Below are 22,455 nucleotides of genomic sequence, written 5' to 3'. Positions count from 1 at the left end.
AATGCACAGGCACACGTGGTCTCAGGACCAGAGCTCAGGAACCGCTGCGTGCAGAAAAGGAAACATGAAACAGGATAGGAAAGGAGAACTCGCAGGAAGAAGAACAAAAAGGCCTGAGCCATCTGCCAGATAGCACATCTCACGTCACTCCCACACACTGCAATCTGTCATGAGTTCAAGTGTTGGAGGAAAATGTGGGTTTCTTCCAGGAGAGCAGCAGGGTGAGGATCACAGGAGTGCCTCCAGCCAGTGGAGATCACTGTCAAGGTCTATCCTGTGCTGAGGAAAAATATCCCTCAGGAATAAGAACTGCCACGGCAGTCTCTGATCTTTTAGGAGTTTAACAATATTGACACACAGGATCTGCAACCAACCACTGAAGGCATTTACCTGTGTCCTCCTCAGATTTTCCTCAAGTGAGAAAATGGATTGGAAGTGACCCAATACAGGCTCCTGCTGCAGATTCAGATTTGTTGAAAAATGTTGGAGTTTGCATGGTGTCTGCAAGCTTCATCATGGGATCATTTCTTGTTCACAGCTAGATCACAAAAGATCTACACAGAACCTTTTCCTCCTGTCCTGTCTGGTTCACAGTGTGAATACAAGCCTGTTTCTGGTGGTATTTTACAGAATCTGCACACCAGTAAACTCTACTCCCAAATAAAAGCTACAATCTGAGGCTGAGCTCCCTTAAGTGCTTCCCCAACTGCTTTCCCTAGAGCCTCTCTTCAATTAAATGAACACAAGAACGACGAAGTTTTAAAAGCCACCACTCCTACCCAATATCAAAGCACTTCAGCTTCTCACCCTTTCCTGAGAACCCAGAAAAATACTCATCACCAGTGCTGCACCGCTGTTCTGGATGTTCCAGGTACAGTCCAGGAGGTTTTCACCCTACATCTTCCTTCAGAAGACTGAAATTACAGGGTTTTTCATCCCAGCTTGCCATCAGCATGGGATTTAGATAAGAAATCTGCCTACCTGTTGCTGAGCTCAGTTACTGACATTCAGCAGCTTCCATGGGAGAAAGGGAGGGGAGAAGCTGTCAGCAAACCAAGCAGCTGGGCCACACACCTGCAATTGACTGCAAAAATTCCACGTGTCCAGACACTCCAGAGAGAACCACTCACAGTGCACAGGTTAATTCTGAGTACTTTTAATGGACTGTACAGATTTCCACACCTGGTTTTGTGCAGGACATTATATTCCACGTGAACATGACACCATCTGGCAGCTGAACACATCTTCTGCCCCGTGATGAAGCAACAAGTGGCCCCGAAAGGTTCTTACTGATAACTTCTCAAGAAGATGTATCTCTTGGCTAATTAAAGTAGGGAAAAGTTCTCGATGAAAAAAGCAGAATGCACTCCAAATTTTGCTCCCAGGCCTCTGGAATGATTTTCACAGACACCAGCAGGATCATATTGCAATGGAAGGAGCTTCCAATAACACAACGTTGACTGACACGTTTTGCTTCGACTTTGCAGCATACAAAATTAACTTTTGCACTTCTTCTATAGAGATATTCCACAAGTCAGAAGGATCAGAAGCTAGGCAAAATCCCAACCATATGCACCAAAGTTAAAGGATAAAAACAGAGAAGGCAAAGTCTCAGCTAAAACCTCTCATACCCAGCAAGAATTTCTTTTACACTCCCTTTCCCATACCCAGGCACACCAAGTTAGTTCCATTAACTAACAGACTTTTAAAAAGTTTTAAAAAAACCCCCAAAACCAAGCCAAACCAAAAGTAGTAAAAACAAAGTTGCATCCACTTTAATCAGCTGTTTTCACCTGAAAAAGAAAAAGAAAGCCTGACCACAGTAGGCAAAGAGAAAATCCTGTCTCAAGGAAAAGACCATCTTCAATATCCATGTAACATGCATAAGATTCCCAGGACCAAGCCACAAACACCGTATTTTGCTAGAAAGTTTAGGTATGTTGTAAATGCATCATCTGCTGCAAACAGGATATTGTCACATCAGCCTGCTGGAAACACAAATAAAATTTTAAACCAGTCCTTTTGCATAATTCACTTTTCATATAAAAACAGTTCACAGTTGGATCACTTCCTTTCCTCAAGGCAAAGGTCACAAGCTCACAGCAGTCACAGTGAGGGCTCTTCAGTCTTCATCTTTTTTTTTGCCTGTCCACTGGAACCATGCTGCAGATCCTGCCTTTTCTTCTTCTGCTGCTGCCTTTCCTCCTTCCTCTGCAGGTACTCGTCCATGTTATCAAAGGAGGCCTTGTAGAGGTGGCTGTAGTAGCTCCCCGCACCAACAAAACCTGTAGTTGGGCAAAATAAGAACACAGGTGTTAATTCCCTCTGCGGTCTCATCGATTGCTCCCTGCACTGTAATTTTAGAGAGTGGCATTCCAATTCGTTCACTGTGGTCCTATCCACTGTAGCAGCCTTCCAACACCTCAAGGGGCTTCAGGAGAGCTGGAGGATTTTTCACAAAGGCATGTAGTGACAGGACATGGGGGAATGGCCTCAAGGTGAAGGTGGGCAGATTTAGATTAAATATTGCGAAGAAATTCTTGCCTGTGAGGGTGGTGAGGCCCTGGCACAGGTTGCCTAGAGAAGCTGTGGCTGCCCCTGGATCCCTGGAAGTGTCCAAGGACAGGGCTTGGAGCAAGCTGGAATAGTGGAAGGTGTCCCTGCCCATGGTAGCGGGGTGGAATGAGATCATCTTTAATGTCCCTTCCAACCCAAACCACTCTGTGATTAAATATCAACATTTACACTGTGTAAGCCTGATTTGTGTTGGCAAGCACCTGCTCAGCATTCACCAGCCAGGCACAGCCTCCACTTTTAGGCTAAAAAATTCATACAGAGCCAAGCACCACCCAGTGAAGCAAAGAGAGGACACAGCTCTCCTCACACACTGGACACCTGCAAATTTCAGGGTTTCTGTTTTTGAAGCACTGCAGTTGTTCCCTGAGACCCAAGCACTACAAAGGGAGTTGCCACCTTACGATGCTTAGCTGGATTTTCTCCTAGGGTATTAACTTAAAAGAAGGATAAAGGAGTAAACTTCAAACAGTTGTGTTCTATAGCACATAGAATTGTTCCAATAGCTTTGTTACACCTTCTGTGAATTCAGGGTAATACTCTGTGGTGGTGCAGAACTGTTTTATTAGATTTTTGTAAGAAGTTTATGTTATGGTTCGTTTCACTGTATCCCCAATTCTGTATCCCTTTTGTGTTGTCTGTATAATAAGGTGTTTTGTGTCAATCATCCCATACCTCACATGGCATGTAACATCCCTTCTGCCCCAACCCCCCTCTCTGGGGCAGCTTGCCTATCACTCCCGGGGTCCCTCCCGGATTGTGAAATCTCCGTGAGAGAGCTTCAGGTGATAGGTAGCCTGGGGGAAATTCCTTTGGCTCTGGATTTTAGTGGTCTGAAGCTTGGGGGTGGGCACACCTTGTTACCCCCTGAAATCCCTGATTTGTGGTCTTTTTTGTATCCTCCCTGGGACCCTCCCCCGCTTATAGGGGGTGGGAGGGAGGAGCAAACTCTCTCAGCCGCCAGGTTCTCAGCCTGGAAGCTCTCAGCCGCTGGGTTCTCAGCCGCTCGCCTCGGAGCTTGGAGATCTCTGCTAATAAACATCCTTTAACCTGCTAAGCTGAGAGCCAGCCTTTTCTCTTCTGCTGCTGTTGACTGTCACCTTTGGGTCCAGCTGCCAAGCCGAGAAGCCAAAACGAACTGGAAACTTTGTGTCTGTGTTGACCCGAGCTAGCTGGGGGTTAGCTCCCACCCGGAGCGGGACACAACCGGACATAATACTCCTCCCTGCATCCCCAAGACTGTAGGTTTAGATGAGTTTAGCAGGGAATGAACTGCTGTCCAAAAATCCCTAATCAGATTGTTTCTGTAGAGAACACAGAATGAGACCAGCTGGCTCGGTCCATATTTCTGAAAGATTGTTGGAATGGCACTTGACAAAGCCAGTCATCTCCAGTTCTCACCTCTTCCCACTCACCAAAATTCACAATCTTTAAAGGACAGATGAAGAGAAATCCAGTACTTGCTAAGGTTTGGTCCTGAAGCTAAGTGTGCTACTCCACAGGAGCCCACAAACAGCATCCCTGTTTCTTGGTAGGCAAACAAAGCAAATTTTCCTCTGTGGTACTCAGCAAAGGACAAGCTTTCACTTTCAGGGATGCTGCACTTTATTGGCCTTTGGCCCTGGGAGAAATTGCATGCTGCCAGTTTGAACAACCATGCTGCTCTCCACTTGATCAGTCTGCCCTAAATCCCGTTCTGGGATCAGTTACAGCACGATGTCAAACTGTTCAATGTGTACAAGGGGCGATGGCTTCAAACTGAGAGTGAGTTTAGATACAGTATCAGGAAGAAATCTCCCCTGGGAGGGGTGGTGAGGCACTTTGAACAGGCTGCCCAGAGAAGCTGTGGATGCCCCAGGATCCCTGGAAGTGTCCAAGGCCAGGCTGGATGAGGCCCTGACCAGCCTGAGGTAGTGGAAGGTGTCCCTGCCCACAGCAGGGGCTTGGAATTGGAGTGTCTTTAAGGTTCCTTTCAACCCAAACCATCCCAGGATTCTGTGATACCTCCAGATTTACCATTGCATCTTAAATCCTACAGAAAGCTCAGACACTGAGAAAAGTTTGTAACAGGACAATATGCAGGGATTGGGACTGGATTCAAACAATGTAACGATCACTTGTTACAGAAGATGTAACTACCTTTGAAACACTAATTATGCACTGGAGTCAGTGCTCATCAAGTGAGCCTCCCCTTACTAATTAATGATAATGAACCTTGTTATGTGAGCCGTGCTCCTTTCCCAGCTGCAGACCAGCCGGTGACTGAGTTTCACACTTGTTTGTTCCACGGGCTAATTATGCCCAGAACCTCTCCCCCTGCCTGCTCTCTTTCCTTCTTGGTGCTCATTTTCATTCACACCTCATCCTCCTAATCATCTGCCTGGCTCTAACTATCAAGTCTGCAACATCTCCGTGCAAACATCTCCCTTACAAAGGAGCTCCTGACTCGCAAAGACTGCACCACCTTAATTACAATTTAATGACCAACCTAATGACAGTTACATGCTAACCATCCAGTAGCAGATATTAAGGAGATTTCACAACAGAATGAGCATTTCTGCAGCTCTTCCATCTTTATAAATGGCCACCATGAACCATAAGACTGGTGGGAACTGTAACGTGTTTCTTTAAGATTCCAGTCTCCCAGCAAAGTACAGGATAGAAATTCCTGTGAATGAAGTTTCAATACATACTTGAGGTTTTAGCACATGCCACAGCACTTTCTCTACCCTGCAGCTATAATTTTAGCTTTTTTTTTTTTTTTTTTTAATAATACAAAAAATCCTGGAAACACAGCGTGCTTCTGAATGAGGAAACCAGGCATTATTTTTCTGACAGAGACTGCGAGCGGGGCAGGAAGCAAGAAGAAAATGAGCCAGCCCTGACACTGAGCAATGTCATCTGTTGTCCCATGCAGGGTCACAGCTTCCAGTCACAGCAGGCTCCACATTATCTGCCCTGCCAAGGTGGACCCAACAGCCCGTCTTTACAGCAGAGCTGCTGCTCCATCCTGACTGTCTCCACTGTGGTAAAAGCCTCACACCCAGGCAGGAGACAAGAAAACAAACACCAGTGTTTGATAGCACAGCAGTAAGACAGACTCCAGCAGCCCTGCCAGAGGTTGTTTGGATGCATCCCTGTGATAAGGTGTCCATGGAAAAGTTGTAAGGCTGCAATTCAGCTTTAAATACCTACATGGTTCTGTGATAACAGTGACCTGAACACACCTCATTATCTGCACTGACTTCCACAGCAGACAGTGATGAAACTCAGAGGAGACTGAGTGACTTCAGCAGCCAGCTGAACTGACCCGAACTCCAATCTTGTTCTAAACCTTATGCTTCAGCTGTAAAAACTGCATTCCCTAAACCCTTAGGCCTAATTTCTCACCTTCAAACACTGCCCAGTTGTCCTGAATGTATTTTGACATCTTCTGTAATCCTTTGTCATCAGTTACAGGCTGGGAAAAGAAGGAAAGTTGCATGTTATTTTGGGATTAATAGAAAATTTAGTTTCATGGCATGCTGAAAAATGCAACAGCTCTCAGAAGAGTGCAGTGAAACAGAGCAAGTGTAAAACCTCCAAGGTCTCTTCCAGGCTGTTTTTCTAGAACTGTTATTGAAACCTGGCCTGAGATCTCAAGTTTTGCTAGGAAAGCTTCACCATTTGAACAAAGAAATTGATTCCCACTTACTAATCTATGAGGAAAAGAAATATCCCAGGAAACACGTTAGGGTCAAAGAACACACTCTGAAGTTTCATTTAAAACCACTTCACAACCAGACCATAATTAGCTGGGGATAACAAATGAGTTTTGAGTTGTTTAATAGGCAATAAAAGGGAACATGATAGCGCATAGCCCAAATTTGATTCCCTGTTCTCACTGAAAAGAAAGTAATTCCCTTACTGCTCCCAGAATGCCTTGCCCTGCAAAGGATGCCAGAGGCAGGCACAAGGAAAGCTGTGTGGAAGGCATTCCTGAGCAAACCCAAAGGGCTTTTCTTGGTTTGTGGGTTTGTTTTTTTTTTTAAATCATCAAGTGTAGCCCACAGAAAGCTCAGGCAATGGTTCAAAGTCCTGAGTGCTGACAAACACCCTGATCCTGCTGTGCCAGATGGCAGCTTTAGCTGAGAACAGACACACTGGTGTTCATAACAAGATCTTAACACCTTTGCATCATGCAAGGGTGAGAAGAATGAGATGTGTATCTGTGGCTTTTACTCCATCTCAAGACAGGAAGAAAGGTGCCTTTTTAGCTTTCATGGAACAGCAAACTCCACTTCTGTTGTGGCCTCAAGACATCACCAAACACCCGGGATTTTCAGCATTAAAAATACCTTCCACTGTCCGTCACACGCTCTGTACAAAAGAAGAGGAGCTTCCTTGTCTTCCTGCAAAATCCACAGGTCTCCTGGTTCCTCAAATGCAATGTCCCAGCCTTTGTGTTGCAGAGAGATTTGCTGTTTGTAAACCAGCTGCTGGGCAGTGACATCGAGCTGAAAGATGTAGACTGTGGGAATACTTTTAAGAGGAGAAACTTAATTACCATTATTACCAAATCCACCTACAGCCATCACTTGTACAGCACACCACAGACACCCACTCTAACTCCAAACAGAGCCAAAGCCAAGTGGTTAGGATGAGCACTTCAAATGCTGTTTGCTTACATGAGCTGAGTCAGAAGCTGTAAATACCCAAAGTGTCAAACAGCTTTTCAAGTGTTATGTGAAAGAAAAAGCAGCCAGTGCTGCCTCCTCTTTAAAAGAAAGGGTAGTAAAGGGAATTTCATAAGGATCACTAAGAACTTTTATGAGGAGTGCTGCATGGTGACACACTGGCCTACAGGGTTGCACTTGAAGGAATATACAGCTGAGCACCAGCCAAAATAAAACATCCCCCAGCTCTTGCACATCCCAGCCTCGTGTTTCCTCCACTGAGGGAAAGGAATCACAAACTCTACAAAGATTAACTAAGGCAAGTAAGCCTTGCACTCCCCTCTGCACTCAGAGCAAGTACAGGACACAGAGGCTCCCAGGGAGGCCACAGGCATTCCTGGGCATCTGGAGAGCCACAGAACCAAGAACTCCAGGCTCAGGGAAAGCCAGGACAGCCAGCAGGGAAATCATGCCTTTGCATGCTTTGATGATTATAGGCATTATTCCATCTATTCTTACCCGTCACACAGAATGGCAACATAACCACCTTGACAGCAGTAGGTTATTCTGGACACGGTGTATTTCTATTAGGAATTTAAAAAAAAAAAAAAATCCTTCTAAGTTAAGACCATTTATGGGCAGAAAATTCATATTCCATTTCACGATGAGCCTTTAAAATTCAGCAGATGTCTTAATTTACAGCAAGTTAAGCAACTTAATTACCTTCTAACTGCAGTCAAGGTTATTTTTGTACCAGTGTTTGCTGTTTTACGAAGTTTTCCACGCTTCTCCCTTCCACACTGTCCAGAGATCAAATGTAAAGGTCTGAGCGAACTACTCTTGGCAGAAAAACCAACAGATGAAGGAAAATACACCACCTTCAAACACTCTCTCCTGCAATGCTAATGGCAAAAACATTGACATTAAGCCTGCTCAGGCAGAATATCACTCCAGCAGCTGAGATATTACAAACACAAGCTATTAGCTGCTGCTCTGTTTGTTAAAAAACGAAGATAGTGATGCATGGCTAATATCCCTAATATCCCTGCTGTGCTGCCTCTGTCTCAACCTGAGTGTGGGTGAAGCCGTCCTGCTCTACAGAAAATGTGTTCTGAACAACAAGGAAGGCCTGCCTGAGGCCGTTTTCCTCATTAAAAAAACCAAAAAAACAGCAAAAAACCCCACATCACACTCCTAATCTACAAGTTACATGGTTTTATCTGGGAGAGAAGCAGCACCTTTGCTGCACAAACCATTTTACTTGAAATATAAAACAACTGATTTGAGGCTCCTGGAGCGGGAAGAACTTGGGAGGAGCAGAGAAACTGCAAAATGATGTCCTGGGGCGCTTTTTCAAAAGTATCTATTATATAATGTGGATGGCAAAACTGCAACAGCAAAAGGCTGGTTCTCAAGTGTATTTTATAAGCAGTGACAACCCCAACACTGCTGATGACTAAAACCTCCCAAGGAGAGAAGCAGAGAGTTATTTCCTTTAGGGCAGGAAAAATGCATCTTTTTGACACTCTGCTGGCAGAATTCTGATGTATCCTAAAGTATTCTCTTTTTTTTAACCTCCACCTCTTTCCCTAACACAACACTGGTGACTGGACAGAACCTCTGGTTCACTAAATTAAGGTCAATTTGGGAGTTACCACAGGATTTTACCCTTGCAGCTACCAGCTGATGTATAGGCATTGTCAGGGCGCTTGTTTCGCAGTTTTGCAATCCATGTAGGAAAGCAAAACAAGCTGTACAGCTTCCAAAACTTCAAGTCAGCAAGTTTAACACCAGAAGCTAACTATTTTGTCAACACCACATGATGCAACCACTAAGAGATACACCAACTGTGGGAAAGAAAATTAATTCATGGTATAACAGAGCTGAAAACAAGTTTGGTTTTTTTTCTCCAGCACATGAGAAAAATTGTGTGATATGATTTCATAGGGGGAAGCAAGAACAGCATGCACACACTCCTCACTTATCTCAACCACCTGTGTGGAGAGAAGAGGAGCACTTAATAAAAAACATTATCAGAAGGAGTGATCTGGTTCAGAGCTCCTGGGAACAGATGGGACTGATCTCCTGCCACTCTGCTGAAATACGAAGTTATTAGTCCACATTTAGCACTGGGACTCAGGACCCCTGTTTCACGCAGATATAAAAGATGGTTCCAGGTACCAGGCAGGATGAGTGGGCTGAACCAGAAAGGTTCTCTGTAGCTAACATGGCTAAATGCTGTTTCTGCAGGATGGAGCCACTTACACCACAGCTTTGGAGTAGAACTGACAGCTCCTATTTACTGTGAGCCATGAGTGGGCTCTTCAGACACTTAAAGCAACAAGCCAAGATATATATATATACGTATTTAAAAGCTGTGCTATTTATTCCTAATAACAAAGCTCTGCCTCTCTGCCTGTTGCCTGACAAACATGCAGGGAAGTGCCCACCTACACAGCCAAGTGCTTTGTTAGAAAGACAAAGGGTTCTGTGAACTTGAATTGGGCAGCAGTTCTCTCCCAACCCTACTGGAGGAGGGAGGAGGAGGCTGTTTTGATTTAAATCAAGTTTTATTCACAGCTGGAAAGAGACAGGAAAATGCATCTTCTTTCCAAGTTCTTTCCATGTGTGGGTAAGTTAAAAAATCAGCAAAATGAATGCAAGACCCACAGCAGTATCGTGGTCAAGGACAAGGCTATGAAATCGGTTAAGGAAGGGCTACAAGAACATTCTGTGACAAACAGATGTTCACTTGATACTCTCTGAACTCAAGTCAGTGTTTATAAGACACTGTTATCAGCCTGCCAACACCTTAAAATTAACTTTTGATGTCATCTGTGAGAAGAAGTGACCCTATAAAAAATTAATGTACTGGTGCATTGGGGCAGAGTTGAGCAATTCATGTTCTGAACTTTAAACAAGCTTCTGCTGTCAAGAGGATCAGATGAGGTGAAGGCTCTGAAGCAGGAAAATATTTATATAGCACTATGGAATTAAGAGAATTACTCCCATTCTAGTGGGAAAATGAACTGAGGATCTGTAAGCCATCAGCTGAAACCAATGCTACACTGCTCCAAACACTCCTACATTCCCCAAACAGACACATATTCATCACCTGCCAAGCAAAATAAGCCCACATTTTTGTGCTCACATGACCCACCGTTACTGATGATTCCATCCTCATTGAGCTTCAAGCTGTGTTTAAAGCTCCAGTGCATTCACACTGGCTATCAATGATAAAAAGGAAATGTAACAATACAGGAAAAAAAAAAGGAAAAAGCATTTATGTCCCCATGTGATCCCTGGCTGCAGAGTCCTTTGCAGACACTGTGCTTGATACAAGCTGCAAAGTGCTGACTCAAGAGACTGTGTCCTTAAATTCAGACCACAAATGTCACTCTAGGCTGTGGAGGTGATCTGTGACATCCCTGGATGCACAGCATGACTAAACACTGTCACCAGCTGTCACCTCTGGCATTGCTAGCACTGTGATGCCAGCAGAACACCTGTGAGAGTGAGCAGTATCCAGGATTTCACAGACTCAAGCCACCATGTGGCTTCCAACACCACCACACGTGGCAGTGGATGGAAAAACTGCAAAGCGCTGCAGGAATAAGGTTTATTACTTAATTGCTGTGTTCTATTTATTAACTCATAGTTTGTGGGCTTCCCTTGTCTTTGCTTGCTCACACTGAGGAAAAGAAGCTAAATGGAGACTCCTCAAGCAAAGGGCACCTCCAATTTCTCCTGAGGCTACATCAGCATGAAGAACATCTCATGGGAGGGATTTCATTAGGAGACAAGTATTACTAAATTACATTTTAAAACATTCTGAGAGAGTTGGAGAGGTTTTCTTCGATCACTTCCTACCTGCAGCAACAATTTTTTTAACATTTCTTAGTTTATCTAGTGCTACATTCAAGGTTTATTATATAGTTTATTTTTTTTATTAACTTGTTTGTAATCAGTGGAATTAGGGTTCAGTGTGAGATCAAGCACTGCTAATTTACACACAAGCCATCTTAACAATGCCAAGACAGTCTAAGCAACAAATAGCACTTTTAATATTAATTCCAGAATTCCCCACTTCAGTTAGTTGCTTACTTGTTCTCAGTGATCCTATAAATCTAGAAGGCACACTTTTTTAAAATGAACCATTATTCCCTCTAAAACAAAAATGCTCAAATCCTGCTGCACCCAGAGTATCAGTGGATGCCAGTTAGATGGGCTTGTCACCCAATCTTGTACCTTTTTCACTTGTCAAAACCCCCCAAGAACAGCTTTTTCAAAGATTTCAAGAACTGGCATCAAGCTGAAATGAGGCAGAGACCTTGTGAATGTGTTGTGAAGGGTGAGTGGCTCAGGTGTGTTTTCCAGAAGACTCTCAAGTCCAAGGAGCAGGTTAAGTTATTCATATGCAAATCACCCTGAACTCCAGCTAACAGGAACTCTAAGCCACACCCAAGATTTCCAGTATCTAAATGGGAAAGCTGTGATGAAAGTGGCTCCCCAGCTGCAGGGAGGTGAAGCACAACACACTTCCACTGCCAAAACCACAATGCAAAGGAGGGAAAGGCAGAAGTTCTCAATTCAGTTTCTGCCTGGATCTGGATTCCACAGTGGATTTGCCTCAAGAGCCATGAGTGGCTTCCCAGTCACCTGACAAGTGGGAGGCAGCAGTGGTCTGCAGGGAATGGAGTGTTTTCAGAGATTCACATGAGAAACCACACACAGCAGCATGGCTGATGAGGTGAACCCAAATAACCCAGCAGATGAGTAGCTGGGTTAATTCCATGCACGCAGCAGGGACAAGGACAGTGCTATTCCACTGCTAATTGGTCTTATGCCACATTAAATGACAAGAAAAAAAACAAAACTAGATTTCAAGCACTACCAGAAGGACTGCTCACATCAGGTGAACATCTCAAATGACAGCAGCACCCCACACTTGTGTGTGTGACGTACAGGCTGGAAGCTCAGGAGAGCTCCTGGGATGTTCAGTTTTTGTGTAGGACTCACACATTTAAATTTTGGGCACTGTCCAGCTGCAAGAGAACCTAAATAACAGGCCCAGCGTTTTGACTCCACAGGGCACTACTGCAGGTCACTGGTTAAAAATATTACAAAGCTTCTTTTTGCTCAGGAAAATTGCAACTCTAACACTTGAAATTCTGAGCATTTTTAAAAAATGGGTGAACGTTTAGATCTTCCCAGGATGTTTTCTGCCTAGGAGACTACAACACCTGTGGTTTTGGGAAAAAAAAAAATTCAAATGAAAGCTTTGTTCATTGTGCAGAATTTAAATTTAGGAAGAATTAGAAGCAGCTTCTTTTGGTCACTGCTTGGAACATTTTAGAAATTCACACAAAGCACAGGAACGGATTTCAGGGACTGTCTTCCCTAAAATCCCAGACTATTGTAGCATCTCTTTAAGTTCTAAAGCCAGTGGACAGAAAGGAAGCACTTCTACTAAAACGCAACCAACACATTTGGCAGTCCCAAGGATCAGGAGAACAGCAAAAGCACTGGCACACATGGACATACCTGGTCTGGTTTGGTCGCCTGAGGCCCACAGATGGTACTCAGCTGACAGCAGTGCACTTCTTCTCCACTTTTATACTCCCAAAGTCTCAGAGTGGAGTCCTGGACAGATGGAAGTGGACACAAGTCTATTACTACCAGCACTCAGGCAAAGAGAGGCCTCTCCTGGCCTTCAGCTAAACCCTGTTTCCCTCAAGAGCTCCCCACAGAAGCTGCTAAATAGTCACTTAGTTAAGACCTCAAATTGCAGATAAAGCATTTTAATTAACATAATTTCCCCCTGCATTCTAAATTATTCAATCATGCTAATTTTAATTCCCCTTTTGAAGTGGAAATTGGGTAGCTGGAGGAGGGCATTTCAAGCCTGTCTCCAAGAGCACAGCCACACACGTGCTCAGCATTTTAATGGCAACTCTTTCAGGCTGCCCTTCTCTGCCCCATGCTCTTGTTATCAACCAAATTCTCATTTGATTTAGCAACCTCCTGAAGAGAGGCTAAACACCTCTCTGGAAAAACAAAGCCAAGAGCATTTGCCAAGAGTGAAACACAGCCATGTGCAGCACTAGCACTAGAGCTACTTCAATAATTAGAGGGACAAGAACAAGGGAAGCAAGACCAGCAGCTGAAACCAACTGCCAGGAGTTACTGTGATCTTCACATCTTCACAGGAAACATCATTTGATTCCTGCGCAGTTTTGGCAGTCTGGGGAACAAAGAATATTGTTTCCCTTCTTTTAGGCCAACTCTGTGTCTGTACACGTGTGGCATGGCAGCAGGATGCCATCAGTTCAGGAAAAGAGCTGGGGAGGGGAGGGAAGGGAGGGAAGATTCCTTGCTACAGTTCTCATCCAAGCAGAGCAAGAGTTAATGGTAATTTCACCATCCCAAAGATGCCTTTTACTATAAGCACAGTAAAAGGTTCTTATATGATCCAGCAACAGAATGGCTGAACACTGAACAGAACCAAGAAAAAGGGGGCAGGAGGAGGAGGGAGGCCGTGCTGTAAACCATGAGAGATTATTCCAAGTATCCCAAGGAATTTGGCCAAAACACAAGTATAAATAATAATTTGAAAATACAAACATACAAAAAAACAACACTTTTTTGGAGAAATTGCAATACATACCCCAGAAGCTGACAGCAGCAGGTCAGGACAGTTGGGTATTACAAGTATTTTGCTTACAAACCTAAAGGAAAAGCAGTCAAAAGTTGAACTCTCTTGCTTGACACCGTGGCCTTTAAACACACAGAGTAAGAGAAAACAGCAGTTTTAAAGAGAACCTTACAATAAACAAACAGTTTTTCCACATCAGGATAATTAGGAGGAAGAAGAAAATGTCACCAGTACTTAGTAAATATGCACTACACAAACTACTGACATTCTACTTAATAAAGAACCACATTTCCCCATTTGCACCCAGGGAATTCTACTGACTTCCTCCCAGAGAACATTGTCATTTAGATCAAAAAATGCCAGTGGAGACAGATTTACTCAGCACATTTCCCTTTCTCAGTTCAAGATGCACATTAAAAACATGAATCAACAGATCCTTTAAAACATAACAGTGATGGCTCAGCCTCCAGAGTGCCACATCTCTCCAGTCAAGCTGGGAGATCATTTAAAAGCAATCTTTACAGGATTTTAATGTGGCAGTTTACCAGTGCCTACATTCAGCCAGAAGCTCTGTTTTCCAGAAATTGGTGATCCTGCTTTGTCTTTGGTGAGCAATGAGGACCTGAACTTCTGGGGATCATTATTATCTCAGAGCTCACCAATCTCACATACAGTGACCTGAGCAGAACATGACCTGAATGGGGCAGTCTTGCCTCTGAAAACAGGCACAGCCTCAAAGCCATGGAGTGAAAAAATAAAAGGAAGAGATCTGGTCACTGTAATACAAACTTCCAGGACAAAGCAGGCACAACAGATCCAGCAAGAATCATCATGAGCCCCATTGAGAGAAGAAAATCCAGGACTGTGAAACGAGACAATTATTACTTTATGTAACCCTTTTAAAATTGAATAATTAATCTGATTTAAACATTGAACTTTTGAATCTATTTCAATTAATTTACACTGCTTTCCACTCTGCAACCACTAGTGAACACTTTGGACACTTCCAGGGATGGGGCATCCACAATTCCTCTGGGCAACCAGTGCCGATGCCTCACTACCCTCACAGTTAAGAATTTTTTTTTTCCTAGTATCTAATCTAAACCTACTCTCTGTCAGTTCAAAGCCATTCCCCCTTGTCCTGTCACCCCAGGCTCTTTCAGACTCTCTCCATCTTCCTGGAATAGATTTCACAGTGCAGTTTGGTGTCCAGGCAGGCAAGCTCTATCCATCCTGGTGACACAGCCAGGTTTGTCTGTGTTACCACAGAACCTGCATTGAGATGACATTAATTTAATTAGCGTATGTTCAAACTTCAAAAGACAGTTCCTAAGACTTCCCTTCCTAAGATAGGCTCCATCCTGAGCTAGCAACTTCTGGAGCCTCTTGTGACCAGCATGTGGAGGGAGATGATTCTGCTTCTCTGCTCTGCTGAGGCCCCAGAGGAGGTTGTGTCCAGCTCTGGAGTCCTGGGCACAAGAAGGACATGGAGCTGTTGGAGCAGGTCCAGAGGAGCCACAAAAACAAGCAGAGGACAGGAGCACCTCTGCTCTGAGGAAAGGCTGCGAGAATTTGGGTTGTTTAGCCTGGAGAAGGCTCTGGGCAGACCTTACTGCAGCTTTCCAGTTCCTGAAGTGGTCTTATGAGAGATGCTGTTGGAAAACTCCTTTTTCTGACCCAGACGGGGCGCCTGAAAGGAGTTCTAAAGACTTTTATTCCATTTTCAGGCTCATGAGAAGGGTGAGAGTACAGATGTTACAATTCACCCCATCACAATCAGAAGCCAAACTATTTCCTAATTACAATACATTATAAGCGTTTTTTGGCCTATCAGCTTTTGCCACACAATGCTGCTAATGCTCCTAAGCCAATCATCTATTCAAATAGCCCACGTGGGTTTGGTACAGTACATCTTTCATAGTTCTGTTTCTCCAAAATATCTAGTCTATTTGCAAGGTCATCATTTGAAACTTGTTTCTCGTTCAAATCCTCTCCCAACAATGTCTGTCCTATTCCTTTCTCAGTCAGCACACTTTATCTCAAGGTTTGCACACAGATGCACAGGACTTTGGGAGCCTTCTGTCAGGCTTTGAGAATTCCCTACAGATCCATTTCTCACAAGCTGGAGACAGACTTTTTTAGAAGGGCCTGTTGCAATAGGAGGAGGGATAACAGCTTTAAACCCACTGCAGACTCAGACTCAATGTAAGGAAGAAATTTTTTACAATGAGGTTGGTGAAACACAGGTTGTGCAGAGAGGTGGTAGAGCCCAATCCCTGGAAACATTTAAGGCCAGCTTGGACAGGGCTCTGAGCAACTTGATCTTGTTGAAGATGTCCCTGCTCATGGCAGGGGAGTTGGACTGGATGACTTTCAACGTGGTCTCTCTCCACCCAAGTCATTCCATGACTCTATCACAGACCAAGCTGTTGCTTAGTGTGATTTGAGGAGAAGATTTCACCCACTGAGAGTGGATGAAGGTGGTGTGCAGGGAGTGGCTGCACACAATGGCTCTGGCACACAAGGCACTCACTCTCTGTGTCCCATGCAGTAGGATACAATACTGTAGGGAGCCTTTGTCAAGCTGACTCTGATCTTCTCATCTCTGTCTGCAGTTAGGATATACCGGTCATCAGGACTCAGGGCCTGTGGGGAAAGGGAGAGCTTCAGTGCCCAGCAGTTCAAGGCTTGAAATTCTTCTTAACTACAAAAAAACCCCTATCTCCTCACCCCAAAAGGCAGGTACAAACACTAAGCCACTCTTTTCCACCAACAACGGAAGAGTAAATCTTTGTGACAGTAACTTTCTCACTCACTAAGAGAAGCAGCACTGACTTCCAGGTCCAGTGAAAGCCACTGAGCCCCAACAGTCCAGCTGGAAACCCCCTTGCATCTTAAAAAGAAACTTATCACATTGAGGAGCTCAGCTGACATGGCAGAGTGGGTGAACTCCCATAGACACTCTGCCACCAAGACTTCTGTGACTGCAACATGAAGACTTTTTCAACACTCACAAGCTTGTTTCCTTACCAAACTCTGCCAACACAAAACTCAGTAGGAAGAAATCTGGGCCACATTTAATTTATATAATTTTAAAAAAAAAGCAAACCACAAATCTGGGACAAGAGCAACAATGAGAGACCCAAGCAGGAATGCAGGTTTGTAAATACACAGAGGCAGGCACTTACCACATCCAATAGCAGAGACACATGACCCAGCTCAAGTTTTCCATCTGCTTGAGGTTCTGTTATTGAGTAAGAATAGACATCACCAGACTTATCTGCAACAAAAATCTTATCCTCTGCAGCTGTGATAACCAGGGATGTGCATCTCCTGTTCACGAACCTGGAAGACAAATGGCACAGCTTGAACAGCTCTGCAGGGCAGCTTCAGCAAGTCTGGAAGTTAAACAGACCAAGACGCCGGGCAAAAAGTTCTCAGATGAAACATTACTGAAATGGCAGTGATGAGAATAACATTATGGGGCTGAAACAGCACCTTTGAGTCCAGTAAATGAGTGAATTTATGTAATAGCAAACACCTGGGGTGGGGAGAGGAACAGGAGACCATTAAAAGCTGCATGACTGCATTTTGCTTTGGTATTTTCTCAACTGAGCACCTCACCCAGGCAGCAAGCCAGAACTCTAATGAAGGCTGAGAGACTTCCTTGCACTCTACACCATAAAAACTTGAGTTAAACACATAGAAAAGACACGGTAGGATTTGTCCTATTAGGAGTCCTTTGCAGCAACACTTTTAAAAACTGTGTAGGAATTCTCCTCCAGTTGCCACTCTGTACTGTAAAGGCTTCATGGAGAGCCTTGAACTCTTTTCTCGTCATATTCCAAGTCACAGAGCCACAGGCTTCACATTCCTTGTCCAGACAAAGTTCTGATCTTGAACTCTTGAGCTTCCCTCATCATCTGCCGTCATCTCATGGTTCCAGTTGCCAGTGTAGCAGGCAACAGGTTTCTTACAACTGCTCAGATCAACAGAAGGATCAGAGATGTCAGCAAACACATCCTGTGTGTTAGCACAGGACTGTGGGCACCAAGGAAGATAGGAAACAGGTATTTATGTTCACCTCCTCTGAAATTCAGTGGCCATGTGGAGGCAAGAGGACAACACACTGTGCCTCAGATAGGAAGAGAGAAATTCCCAGATGTTTTAGTGGCTGTTTAAAGCAGCACCACAACAACAGGATCACAGTTCCAGAAAAGGTTACTTTGCCAACAGAAAGTCCAGCTCCAAGTTCACTGTACTTGTGATCTTGAGCACAAAGATTCAAAATTCCCCTTTGTCTGACTCAAGTTGACTACAAAAGCCAGCACTGTGTGAGATCTTTATATAGCTTGCCACAAAACACCAACACCAGTCACTCAGCTCAAAGTCTGGCATTGTTATCCATGCAGAAAGCCTTCTGCCTGTATTCCCAGTTTCCCAATAGGAGGTAATGACATTCCCAAAAAATCCAGTCATGGTCCAAGTAAAACTTTCAGCAGAAACTAAAACACCAAGCAATTATCCAGTGGCACATTACAGGTAAGACACACAAGGCAGGGTGTTGCCGTATTATGTGAGCTTTTGTGATATGTTTACAGCTCTGTAACTGAATTTCCCACAGTCTGTACTGTAAACATCATGTTTTCTACATTCCTTTCTGATGGGAGTCAACTGATGGACTTCTAGCCCGGCCAGTGGGATGGAGAGGTGGTAACCTTGTTCTCCAATCCCTGGTCATTCTTCAAAACCTGTAAAAGCAAGGTCTTTGTAAATAATAAACTTCTTCTTCTTCAGCCTTTTTCTTAGAGTCAGAGAGTGTGTATCATTTTATCTTCGTATCTTCTAGCGACAGCAGGGAAGGCAGGATGAAGAGAATTGGGCATTTCTGGTTTTGTCACAGAACATCCTCAGTTGGAAGGAACCCACAAGGATCATTGAGTCCAACTCCTGGCCCTGCAAAGGACACCCCAACAACCCCACCCAGTGCCTGAGAGCGTTGTCCAAACCCTTCTAGAGCTGTGTAAGCCCTGGTGCTGTGACCACTTCCCTGGGGAGCTGTTCCAGTGCCCAAACACTCTCTGGGTAAAAAACCTTTTCCTAACACCCAACCTAAACGTCCCCTGGCACAGCTGCATGGCACCACCACTTCCTCACTACAACACTGCTTAACCCCACTGGTCCAGCCAAGTCCCAGAGAGCTGAGGTTTTTTTGCACTGAGGGTTTCACATTTGTCAGAGACCAACAGAAACAGAGATGTCACAAGCTCAGGTGCTTTCTCAGGAAGCCCTTCACGGTCCTGGTTTTTCTACAGAGAATTATCACAAGCAGCAGCAGAAAACTTGGAACTGGAGGACCTCTGGTGGACAGCTACAGGCTGTTTCCTCAAGAGGAATGTACTGAAGAAAAGCAGCTGCAGCATCCCTAAAGATGTGCTTTTTGAAAGATTACAGCTTTTTGGTTGTGATCCCCAAAACTCCTCAAAATCAGAAGGAACGGAGAATGCATTGACTGAACTGCTTGGCATCACTCTTACAGGCCCAACCCAGTGTACCAAGAGTGGGTAAAGTTTTAGTTCTTAAAGATAAAAACCACTGGGTTTGGAATAAGGAGAAATTATCCTTCCTTGGACAGTGATATTAAACATCTGCACTCCCATTCTTGGTGAGGGAAAGACCACACATCAAATCTCAAGAAATACTCTGAATTCCCAAAAACATTAAATTTGTCTGAGCAAAAGAATAAAAAAAAAAAAAAAAAAAAAAAAAAAAAAAAAAAAAAAAAAAAAAGGAAGCTAAGCAATAACAAATATCAGCATCCCAAATGCTCCCATTTTAGAACACTAAATCCATCAGCCACAACTCCATAACAGCACGCACCATCCTGCTTCCTTACCTGACACTAACACATTCCCAGGAAGGCTTCGTACGGAACAGGATCAAGCGTTTGCTGTCATCTGTCAGGGCAAAATGATCTCCTGATGGGGAGAAGGCAAAAGCCAGGATGTCATCACTTCCTTTATCTGTCCCTTTTCCATCCTGCCTAATAGAGAGAAGGGGACCAACAGTTCACAACCTGATAGCTACTAAATTCCCTGAGGAATCGTTGTTGTTCCCAAACCACCAGGAGCTTGAGGAACAAATTAAAACTTTAAACACTTTTATTTCTGCTTAAAATGTTGAGCCAATGTGGACATTAATGCAAAGAAATAAGCCAAGACAAAGGAAACTGATAGAAGGTCTAAACCTGCATTAAAACCTTCTCAGGAAACAAGTTTGTGCTGGCACATCTTGATATAAATTATGAGGGAAACAGTAAAATGTTTCCTGTTTGGCTACAAGTAAAACAATGGCCAGTGGTTGAATCTAAGCTAAGAAAAATACTTTTGCGTGTGTGTTTTGAACTCTCATGACTTAGAGAACAGATCTCGAGGAGAACTTATGCAAGTGCTTTGTGGGTTTTTCAGGTCTTAGATGTCTAACAAAAAATGCAGGACTTTTCCACAAATGTCTTGACTAACAAGAGAGAGAATTATTGATTTTGATTTTGCCTCTGCTGTTTCACTAAAAAAACAAACAAACAAAAAAACAAACAAAAAAACACAACAAAAAACCAAGAGAAAAAGGTACACAATGGCATGAAACTCTGGATGAAATAGAAACAGAAAATAGATCCATATCTATCCATCAGGGTTAGCAAAACCAACCCTCCAGCTGCTCAAGGAATTATCCTGTGGCTTTTTCTGCCTTCACTGCCACACAAGCTGAGATGCACCCTCCAGGAAAAGAGCAGATTTTCTCACCCTTTCTCTCCTAGGGGCTGCTTCTCTGCACTGCTGCAATCGTACACGAAGAGAGTCTCATCACTGCAAGGAAAAAACAAACCTCAAATTACTGGGAGCAGAACAACCAGGAGCTTAACTAAGAAGAGTGGCAACTCTTGTAAGATGCTCTTATTTCAAAGTTATTTGCACAACTGCCCCCCATCTTGAGGAACCACCTCTGCCCAAATGGGCTCCCAAAGTGTTTGTTACAGAGGCAGCAGAAATTTATAATTTTGGACTGTATGCACATGTCAAAAAGGAAATCCACTTCTGCAGGTGAAGTAACCCTGTATTTTACATAAACTTTACTTCTGTTAGACTCAGCTGAGCTGCTAGTAGCATTTACCCAGTCACAGAATCACAGGATGGTCAATCAGGAGGGCATCACCATGGGTCATCTGCTCCAACCTCCCTGCTCCAGCAGGGTCATCCCAGAGCACACAGCACAGGATTGTGTCTAGATGGTTCTGGAATATCTCCAGTGAGGGACACTCCGTGCCCTCTCTGGACAATCTGATCCAGTGCTCAGTCACTGCACAATAGAGAAGTTCTTCCTCATGCTCAGGTGAAACTTCCTGAGCATCAGTTTCTGTCCCATTGCTGGGCACTACCGAGTAGAGCCTGGCCCATCCTCTGACACCTCCCTTCAGACAGTGCACAGAATCTCAAAATCATTTGGGTTGGAAAAGAGCTCCGGAGATCACCCAGTCCAACCCCCTGCCTAGGCAGGGTGACACAGAACACATCCAGGTGGGTTTGGAATGTCTCCAGAGATGGAACTCTGTGCCCTCCCTGGGCAGCTGTTCAGAGCTCTGCCACCCTCAGCATAAAGAAATTCTTCCTTCTGTTGACGTCCAACTTGTTGCATTTTATTTTATGGCCACTGCTCCTCATCCCATCACTGGGCACCGGGAGTTGAAAGACTCTGGCACCATCCTCTTGGCACCCACCTTGGAGCTATTAAATGCACCTTCCTTATAAACCAGACCATTATTACATATGTATATATAAAAAATAATATCCTATACGTTCTATGCACTTATAGTTTTAAATATGTCATACACATCCACGCCATACATCTGCTACATATATGTTAAATATATACACATATATGTTATATATACACAAGTTTTCTGTAAGTTATACATACATGTGTATATATATGTGTGCATATATTTATATATAGTTTATATATACATTTCGATATAACTATATATAGAATATATAGTTATATATATATAATTGTATTTTTTATATATTTATTTATGTGTGTATATACACACACACACACATATATAAATATATATTCTCTATGCTATATATAGTCCAACTGGGGGAGCACACCCGTGACAGAAAACCGAGGCTGGAAAGTTTAAAAGTGATGTTTCCGTAACAGAAAGCGCTGAGAAGGAGCACGGAAAGGCACGAACCGCAGCCGGGCCGGCGGCTCCCGCACTGCCCCGCCGGCTCCCCGCGCTGCCAGCGGGGCCACACACGGACCCCCGCGAGCCCCCTCAGGGAGCACCGGGCGGCCTCCGCCGCTCCGACCCGCCGGGACCCGCCGGCCCCCCCCCGCGCCCCGCGCTCCCCGGCCCCGCACTGACCCTCCGCGGCCGGGCCGCGCCGCCAGCAGCCGCCCCCCGCCGCTCGCCACCGCCAGGGCCCCGCGCAGCGCCAGCGCCGGGCGGGCCCCGGGGCTGCGCCCGCCGCCATCGCCGCCCGCCATGCGCCCGCGCCGCCACGTGCG

General features: G+C 44.4%; 1 protein-coding gene across 1 annotated transcript; it reads right to left on the bottom strand.

Annotated features, from left to right (window-relative positions):
* Positions 1-1,140: 1,140 nt before the first annotated feature.
* Positions 1,141-22,434, bottom strand: WDR4 (WD repeat domain 4). Its single transcript, XM_040056351.2, has 11 exons — positions 22,313-22,434; positions 20,688-20,750; positions 19,781-19,927; positions 17,073-17,229; positions 16,418-16,530; positions 13,897-13,957; positions 12,774-12,872; positions 7,749-7,813; positions 6,912-7,095; positions 5,965-6,034; positions 1,141-2,285 (listed from the first exon to the last, which is right to left on the bottom strand). Exons 1-11 carry the CDS (start codon positions 22,432-22,434, stop codon positions 2,107-2,109), a joined length of 1,260 nt encoding a protein of 419 aa, XP_039912285.1. The 3' UTR covers positions 1,141-2,106.
* Between the last annotated feature and the right edge of the window lie 21 nt (positions 22,435-22,455).

The sequence above is a fragment of the Hirundo rustica genome, chromosome 2 (genome assembly GCF_015227805.2).
Source record: "Hirundo rustica isolate bHirRus1 chromosome 2, bHirRus1.pri.v3, whole genome shotgun sequence".
Taxonomy (NCBI): Eukaryota; Metazoa; Chordata; class Aves; order Passeriformes; family Hirundinidae; genus Hirundo; species Hirundo rustica.
The sequence above is the reverse complement of the archived record's forward strand: the minus strand, read 5'-3'. Positions and strand labels throughout refer to the sequence as shown.

Coding starts and splice junctions, on each gene's coding strand:
- WDR4 (XM_040056351.2), bottom strand. CDS start 22,434: ATGGCGGGCGGCGATGGCGGCGGGCGCAGCCCCGGGGCCCGCCCGGCG. Junction 17,230..19,780: donor TGGGAATGTGTTAGTGTCAG/GTAAGGAAGCAG, acceptor TTTGTCTTCCAG/GTTCGTGAACAGGAGATGCA. Junction 16,531..17,072: donor TGTCTCTGCTATTGGATGTG/GTAAGTGCCTGC, acceptor CTTTCCCCACAG/GCCCTGAGTCCTGATGACCG.